Source organism: Anoplophora glabripennis, unplaced genomic scaffold (genome assembly GCF_000390285.2).
Source record: "Anoplophora glabripennis isolate ALB-LARVAE unplaced genomic scaffold, Agla_2.0 scaffold566, whole genome shotgun sequence".
Lineage (NCBI taxonomy): Eukaryota > Metazoa > Arthropoda > Insecta > Coleoptera > Cerambycidae > Anoplophora > Anoplophora glabripennis.
In genome coordinates this window covers 82,540-92,330 of record NW_019416687.1, presented here as the reverse complement: position 1 = coordinate 92,330, position 9,791 = coordinate 82,540, and the positions used below count along the sequence as shown (strand labels likewise).

The 9,791-nt window shown below is 31.2% G+C and overlaps 1 protein-coding gene across 2 annotated transcripts in view; it reads left to right on the top strand.

The window, feature by feature from the left end:
* The window catches only part of LOC108911759, a 26,561-nt gene extending 23,490 nt beyond the window's left edge, over positions 1–3,071 (top strand). For both annotated transcript variants that reach the window (XM_018716772.1, XM_018716771.1), the window contains one exon: positions 2,789–3,071. In XM_018716772.1, coding sequence (XP_018572288.1) covers positions 2,789–2,929 — 141 coding nt within the window. In that variant the 3' untranslated portion in view covers positions 2,930–3,071. The remainder of the gene's footprint in view (positions 1–2,788) is intronic.
* Positions 3,072–9,791: the final 6,720 nt, after the last annotated feature.

The following is a 9,791-nucleotide window of genomic DNA, read 5'->3' as shown; positions in this document are numbered from 1 at the left end:
AAACGAACAGTATAGATGTTCTGTCATAATCTTCAATTTGACAAGGCGACGTCTCACTATCATACACTGAGCTTCTTGATAGTTATCATATAGATTCTCGGTTTGCACATTTTACTTTTTTCTCATCAATCCATATTATGTTTCATACGCATTTTATATTGCTTTTCCTTTGTATCTTGAATGCTCATCAAGTTTACGAAATATGCGCAAAGCACAGTTGACAGTAATGACAGTTGACCCAACTATTACCACTACGGCATGGTCATAGCACTGTTGCCAGATTTCATCCATAATTTTACAAACTCTTAATAAATAAATAGACACTTTTATTCAAATAAAAAGTTAATTGCCGTGCATTAAACACGAAAAATATATGCAAGCTAATATGTGTTGTATAAATTTCATTCGTATATATTATATTTAGTTCGCTCAAATTAGTTTATGTAAGGTTGGTACTACAACGAAACTACCGTGTATAAGCATAGGCTTCCCTCCCGCACCGCCTGCCCCGTAAGAGATGTATCGAACGTCCTTAATAGGTAGCGTTCGGAACTGACACGAGATCGCTGGTTCGAGTCCGTCGCGTGATATATATATTTTTTTTCGTAACGCACCATATGGTATTTTATTATTTTTTTCATCTCGAAAATTATGAACAAATGAAATATTATAAAAAATACTTATGTATATGTAGGAATATTCTTCAAATATTTCATTAAAAAGCACAATTGATTAATAAACAATATTTATTATGAACTAACAATAAGATTTCATTAAAAAAAACAAACGAGGTCAGGTAGGATGTTCTTTTATTTTATATATATGTTACTATTTGACATTTTACGCAGTGTGGCACGAGCCAATAGTAGTTAATAGTTATCATAAAAAAATGGGAAGCAGAAATTTTTTAAGCATCTATTATAGCTTCCTTTCTTTTTCTGATCTCGAAAATTATGAATAAACGAAATATTATGAGAACTGTATGTAGGAATATTCTTCAAGTGTTTAATTAACATTTTAAGCTAGGTTGTGTGCGTCGTCCACCGTGTTTAAAAAAACACACCTGCTCGGGCATAAAAAGTTTCTGCTTCCCATGTTTCTATGATAACTATCATTCTGGCTTATGCCACACTGCGTAAAATGTCAAATACTAAAAATAAAATAAAAAACCTACCTGACCTTGTTTGTTTTTTTTTTAAAGAAACTTTATTGTTAATTCATAATAAATATTGTTTATCAACCAATTGTGCATTTTAATGAAATATTATATTTCGTTTGTTCATAATTTTCGAGATGAAAAAAATAATAAAATACCATATGGTAAATAATAAAATGTCACGCGACTGACTCGAACCAGCGATCTCGTGACTGTCAGTTCCGAACGCTACCTATTAAGCCACGCTCTCAGTTGAAGAATGTGTCACATCTAGTGGATTTAGCTGTCAGGTAAAACTTCAAAATCTGTCATCTCGGTAATTTATGAACGTTGCTTCGAACTACTTCGAAAAATTCTTATTCAAGGTCCAAACTACACATACCATAAATATCAAAAATTACAAAAATCCGACTACCTTACCTTCTCCTGTAAGATGCACTGACAAACCAATGGAATTTTTGATAGCAAACGTCAAAACGCTAGTTACAATTTATAAAATACAAGAAATGGCAGCTCTGTTAACTTCTTAGGAGAAAATTTAAATAGTTTTGATTGTGGGAGATGATTATAAAACTCATCAAGAAGCGGCAGTCATTTTTAATAACTGGCATCCGAATAGAAATCTCGGAGAATAAGTTCAATATGACCAAAAATAATTAAAAATCGTCAATATTCATCAACGAGCACTCGATCATAATTGAGTTATTTCACTAGTATGACCAGGTGCATTTGGAAACAAAAAACGTATACTTTCTCAAGAAAAACGGCAAAAAACGAAAACGGGATTATTGTCGGCATTTCCTTTAATAAACATGGGCTGGGATGGAAACGCCGAAATGTTGTGCTGTACAAATTAAATATACTATTACTATTAAAAATTTAATTATTACCGCTGATAGTGCAGTAAAAACATTTATTAAAAAATACATTTTTTAGTTTTCCGCTAGAAATAACGTTGCCTGGCTGTGCCGTACAACTTTTAACTCAAGATAGTTTTTATATCAATCTCTGATATAATATCTAATTGGATGCAAAAACTTCTTCCAATGAAAATAAAAGAATCGAACCCCGCAAGATCGATTAATTCAATACTCTCAATTGAAAACGTATAGATTATCACTGACTAGATATTTCTTTGAACTCCGGTCCTGTCCGCAATTACCAATCTCTAAGCCCATCCCACTGAGTAAAACACACGTGGTTGCAGCATTTAAAATATATTCGTTTCTGAAGTTGTAGACGTTCGGGATTTAGCATAGAATTTTGAGTAATTTTTATCAAATCAATATAATTTTGGTATCATTGCAAAGCTAAAAGATAGACCCACTTCCCTCATGTAAGCACTTTTTGATTTAAGCCTTTATTTTTACGTAAATAAATTGTAAATATGACGATTTCTTGCATATTTTACTCTTTAAATTTAAACAATTAGAAACCAATTTTGAAAAAACTGTTACAAGACAGCATTAGAAAAATACTTTGTCTTTCGATTGTTTTTTTATTTGGGCCGCTATGTTTATTCGTTTTCCAAATATGTGTTATGGGCCGAACCCTTAAAATGGGTTTATTTCAAGCGCGCGACGGACTCTTAAAAACCAAAATAACATCTATAAGAATAAAAAGTTATTTTAGAGAACTGGTTTTTCCATTAAAGAAGACTTAACAAAATCCAATATCGTACTAATGAAGAAGGCAATTGATAAATATGGTTTTTCCAATGTCTGGAGCCAGACGGGAAAATATTTGCTGTTTCCAATAATGAGAAAATTTTAATTACAACTGCTATTTTGATTGGTATGGTAGAGCTATAAATGTAAACATTCGAAATATTTAGGATTTTATATATTTCTTTTTTTTTTCAGCAGTATTTGCTTAATTTTTTTATCAGTGAGTTATCGCTTTTTAAGAATGCTAAAGGCGCATATCACTGTAAACTTAGAATTAAAATTATATTTATTTTATTAGAGGATTAGACAGAAAAATTTTTGTTTTATTTAAATGTATATGATATGTGTACAAGTTTACTTATGGGATCCGCACATGATATAATTGCTGGATCATTTAAATAAATATGATATAAATTGCCGATAATGATGAAAATATACTGGGATCTCATTTTATTTTACATTTTAACATAAGATCTCTTCAATAAATTTGAAATTTTAAAAGAATTTTTAGATAACAATTTTGATATATTTACGTTATCAGAGACTTGGTTGTCTGATGATATACAAGATTTTGATGTATATTCCAGGTTACACTATTTTTAAACAGGACAGACAAAAAAGAGGTGGAGGAGATGCGGTATATCTAAGAAGGTGCAGTTATATAAAGTAAATTAAATTAATTTCAAAAGGATCTGTTAGCGACATTGATAGTATATATCGTTGTCTATGAAAATTAATGAAAAGAATAAGTATTGGGTGTATTTATAATCCTACATGTTCAAATTTTAAAGCGCACACACTTTGGAGGATATTCTAGCAGACTGTTTAATTTCTTCAGACATAATTTTTTGTCTAGGTGACCTCAATATAAATTATTTAGATGCACACAGTCTAGAACATATTTTTCAGTTTTTTCTAATTCTTTTAATTTAAGTCAAATTATATCAAAGCCTACCAGAGTAACATCTCATAGCGAAACTTTATTAGATCATATTGGTCAAATTCTCCTGAATTAGTTAGAAATTCTAATATAGAGTTACCCCAATTTAATAGTGACTATCGGTTGGTGTACTGTTTAATAAATTTACCTATATGTAGAAAACAATCGCCCCAATATATTTACTGTAGAAATATTAAAAATATAAATGTTACAATTTGAAACATCTGCAAGGTGATTTAACTAGAATCCTGTGTTTTCTGATAATGACATTGAGGGGAAAGTTCAGTATTTAGAAAATGGAATTTTAACTTTATTTAATATTGATGCCCCTGTAAGAAAAATCACAACAAATTTTAATCCTTGGGTTACATCTAACATTAAACACATGTTGCGCTTACGAGATAACGCTCTATCTGAGTATAGTAAATCTTTTTAAAAAATTTGAATTTGAAGCAAAATGGATGTTCTATAGAGAAATGAGAAATTTTGTCACAGCCTCCATTCAAAGAGGAAAAAAGCATATTTATTTATTTATTTATTTATTTATTTAAATCATTTGTCCAACAGTGAAAATCACCAATTACAGGACAAAGTAAGCATACAGTACAAAATGTAAAGAACAATAACAAACATGCCGGTAAAATAGTGTAACAACAAAAGAAAAAGAAAATAAGAAGAAAAAGGAAAAAGCTCCCTATGCTACCAATCATGAATTGTTGACACTTCTAAAAGCTATGTACAGATGCTGCAAACTACAGTTGAATATATCACTAGAGTTACAGATTGTTATAATTGTGTGACATAAAACAGGAGACTTCAGTCCCACATTGGCATTAGAAGCAGAAGTATAAAAAGTAAGTGGAGAGCAGCAAGTCGGTCTAACTGTTAAGAAGTTCAATTGACTTAGAATCTCATGACAGTCTACTTTATTGTTTAATAGTGCATGTAAAAATTTCAAACTATGGAAGTGCTTTCTGTACTGTAACAAGTTGAGTTTGAAGCGTGTTTTACAGTACTTTACAATCACATCCACGAGCAGGATATACGCCATCAGAACGAAATGCGAGGTATTTGAAAAACTTTTTTTGCACCGAATCAATTAAACTGGCTTGGTCAATATAAAACACAATCCAAGCCGAAGATCAGTATTCCAATTTGGAACGGATAAACGCGTAAAATAATGAAAACAAAACGACATTATCTCTGAATTCACGACCTTATCTAATCACAAAGCCCAGCGTACTAAGTGTTGAGGACACTCCGTGCGCTCTAAGACGTCCGAGTTAATTTTGTAATTGAGTATAATGGGCTTAAGTTTACGTGAAAAAGAAACGACTTTACACTTGGAGATATTTAAATGCAAATTATTTGAATCGCACCAAAGGACTATTTTGTCTAATTGACTCTGAAGGTGAAGATAGTCGTCATCAGTTGAGATAGAGGAAAAGATTTTTAAGTCATCGGCATAAACTAGTTTGCGACAGTCAATGTAAGTCGTAATATCATTAACAAAGATGGAAAATAGGAGGGGAGCTAGATTGGAACCCTGTGGTACTCCAGAAGTAATAGAGTACTGACTGGACTTATAACCGTTGTGACATACTGTAGAAGATTTGACAAATATGAGCTAAACAGTTGTAAAAAGTTGCCACAAAACTCGTATACTTCGAGTTTATGGAAAAGTATGCCGTGATCAATACGATCGAAGGCCTTTGAGAAATCGGTGTATATAACGTCCACCTGCCCACGCTGATCAATAACATTACATATGAACTCCGTGAAACACATCAGATTTGTGGTAGTTGATCTATTTTCTATAAAACCATGTTGTTCAGGAGATATGATGCCCCTGAAAAGTGGCAACATACGATTATACAACGATATCTCGAAGACCTTCGCAAAATTGCATAACAAAGTAATGGGTCTATAGTTATTAATGTAAGAAGGGTCACCGCCTTTGAGGATTGGACAAACACTTGCCACCTTCCACACACTAGGAAAAGTTCCGATTTTAAGAGCTTCCTAGCTGAATTAACAATTTCCAATTTCCTCGTCAGTCAGAAAATTGACAGTTATTGCAGGAAAGTTAGTACAGTTAAACGTGCCAAGACTTCGATGTTCACCCGAGAGAGGCTTACTGGGAACGCTCCCAAAATAATCTTAAAGGATTCCACATTTAAAAGAACGTTGTCGGAATTGTGCATCGTGTTAGGTATTCTACTAGAACCCGCTTTGCCGTTTACAAAACTCCAAAACTGTCTAGGTTCTGTTCTAATGTTACTTTCTATGTGTGACAGATAAGATTTATAGTCACGACTGGCGAGTGTTTTAACTAGAGTTCTCAAAACTTTAAACTGGTTTAGATAAAATAAATTGCCATGTTTCTTATACTGCCGAAAGAAATACTCTTTTTGCTGAATAGTTCGTTTCAACTCATGGCCATACCATACGGGATATTTACATACTACGGCACATGGGCGTCAAGAAGAGAATATAACTTAATATAAAAGGCATCGCAAGCCAATTCGACATCCTCAAAAGCTTCCAAAAATGACCAGTCCACCACAGTCATAGCATTGTAAAGAGCGCGAAAATTGACTTTTTTGAAATTGTATGACTTATAGAGTGAGTTAATTGGAAATCTCTGCTGATGTTTAGCTATTACATGTGTTGTAAAAACAAGTGCAGGATGATGAGAGTCTTCAGAGGCAACGACGGTGCAACGTTTTACAGATAAGACAAGATCGAGAATTGAATTATTACAGTTAGTGATTGAGTGTTGCACAACTGCTAAGAAGTCTATAAAGTTCTTCATACTTCTGCTCTTGGGATCGTCTAATAAGGCCATAAGACCAGGTACATTAAAATCTCGCACAATTATATAATTATATTGAAAATATATTGAAAATGAATTAAATTCGAGTTATAAAAATTTAAAGTTTCTGTTTCTACGCAAATTAAATGTTCATAAAAATTCAAATTGTTAAATATACTTGAAGCATCCTGATTCTATAAACAATTTTTTTATAAACTCGATGGCAGCAGACCCGGATACTGTTACCTTTTTTAATAATAATAAATGTGGAAAAGTTACCGATAACTTTAAGTTCAAAACTGTGGACAAGAATATTATCTTATCAGCTCTAAATATTACAACTAATTCTTCTGGTGTGGATGGCATAACAGTAGAAATGCTGAAGCTGTTTTTCTTTTTGTGGTGATGCACTTACACATTATACATTTTTCTCTAAAAAATAGCCTTGTGCCCATACGTTGGGAGCATGCGATTGTAACACCTATTCATAAAAAAGATAATATTGCCTCATATAATGTACTAAGACCGATAAGTGTATTCCCTATCTTTTCTAAAATACTTGAACGAATTGCATACAATCAATTAAAGGCTCACATTGATAGATTTAATATACAGGGATGGCCAGAAGTACGGAATAAAATTCATATCTTTTGAATGAGTTAATTTTTTTTAAAACCCAGAACACGTTAACTGATTTTGATTTTTTCCCATCTTTCGGTTATATAATAATTAATTTTTCTTCAACCCCCTAATCCCCAGCTACCCCTACTTTTTTTTCAAATGGAAACATAAGGCATGAGGGGGCTCGTTGAAAAGCTTATAGAAAACTGAATCAAGCCATACCAAATAAACAAGTTTTATTTTTTCAATAGCAAGTTTTTTTTCATTTAGAAATTGAAACAACTAGATAATTTACAAAAATAAACTCAATGTCGCAAATGCTGAAAATGTCCTCCATTCACTATTTGACATTCTCCAAGACGATAGTAAAAGCTGTCCACAGCATTCTGAATGACTTCAGCTGGTAAATTATGCATCTCCGCCCTAATCTTGTTCTTTAAATTCTCAATATCCGGTCTGTCCTGGTAGACTTTTTCTTTCAAATATCCCCAAAGAAAATAATCCAGGGGTGTTTAGTCGGGGGATCTTGGCGGCCATTCAACTGTACTCCGTCTACCAATCCAGCGATTTGGAAACATTTCATCTAAGTATTTTCGAACATCAATACCAAAATGTGGGGGAGCGCCATCTTGTTGGAACCAAATTCTTTCTTTCGGTATATCTGGATCAATTTCATGAGGGAAAATCACAGCTAGAGCAGGTTTCAGGTCAAATGTTGGAAATCCAGGTAGCGTGCGGCAGTAAGATTTTCTTAAAAAAAGAATGGGCCCAAGATTCTGTTGTTGATGATACCTGCCCATACATTAACTTTCTGTGGATGCTGCGTATGCGATTCGCATGTCCAGTGTGGATTTCCTGGGACCAAAAGTGATAGTTGTGCCTGTTAACCACTCCATTTAAATAAATAATGACAATTAAAAAATAAATTCAAATGTTCTATGTCACATTTTTTAAGAAAAGAAAAAAGTCACTAGGTAACAAATACCTACATTGCAATTTTAATAGGTGGCACAGTAAAATTCTTATTAATTTATTTTTGAATATTTGCAAACGAATGTTATAGTTGATATCGGATACCATTATGTTTCAATTCTAGCTAATGTTTTTGTTTTATTTTCATTTCTGATTAACGAATTTGATTGTTATTAAGTTATTCATTTCAACTTGTATTTATTGTTACTTTATTTAACTACTTTGATACATATATTTTAAAATTTGCTATCTAGTCTAGTCTTTACTTTAAACAAGTCTCAAAACGCGTCTTTTTTACATACGTAAATTATGTCCTATAAAGTGTATACGGTATATGAAGTATATAAATATATTTTATAAATAAGATGAAAAATATTTCAATAATATGGTGGTAATAAATATATAGCATATTGTATTATATTACAGATTTTCTGAAAATTTTGAGTCATTGGTTCAGATTATTGCGTCTATATAATGCTCATTAACATGCTTATTTATTTTTGGTGGGTTTAAAAAATATTACTATATGTTGATTATGAGTAACTTTTAAAGCACATCTGGTAAATAATATGATTTTGGCATTACTTATCTTCTGTCTCATTTCAAACAAGTATTTGTCAAAACGTAGCAAACACAAAATAAAAAATCAGTGATAATTTTGAGAGTCATTGGTTTAAATCTGTGTGTCTTTACAAGATTTATATTAACATTTATATTATAGGTATATTTAAGATATTAAGTATTTAAATATTACTATGTATTGATTATAATGATTATCTTTGTATGCTCATTTAGTAAATAGTATATATATTTTGGCACTACTACATATTAAGTTATTATTTAATATTACATCTCCTGTCTAGTCCAGCTTACAGTTTAAACAAGCCTGTCAAAACCCAACCAACTTTTTTATATATGTAAATTGTGTTTCAGTAGTAATAACAATGAATAAACTAATTTTTTTATTATATTATAGTATATCTTATATACAAATTACTCATTCCTGATAAAAAAATCAGTGATATTTTTTGAATCATTGGTTTAGATCATTGTATCTTCACATGTTTATTTTTGGTATACTTAAGAAAACATTACTGAATATCGATTATACATAGTTATCTTTGTATGCAAATTTAGTAAATGATACATATTTTGGCACTGCTGTATATTATTTGACTAATATAACTTTTTATAAGAAGAAAAATTACAAATAATGTCCTTAAATCTCACTTACGAATTGTCTGAAATTTTCTTATTACCATCAACCCTACGCTGATTAAATTTGTGGAATATTATTATATAGCCCACAAGTATTTTATGTACTTTCATTGGTATGTTTTCTGAGCAAATATTAATTAATTTCGAGGGATATATGTTGTTTGGGTCCCCTGAATATGTAATTAATAAATTAGATATTGGCTTGAGGTAGTATCACTGATTATTTTGAATCATTATACAAATAAAATGTGTAGTCATATTAATTTGTATTTTAATATATGTAATATGTAGTGTTAGATAAATATTTTCTTCAATATTATAAAATCCTAAATGAACGTATGGATGAGGATTTTAACTAGAATTTATTTTTATTTAATGTTTTGTACCTTACAATATTAATAC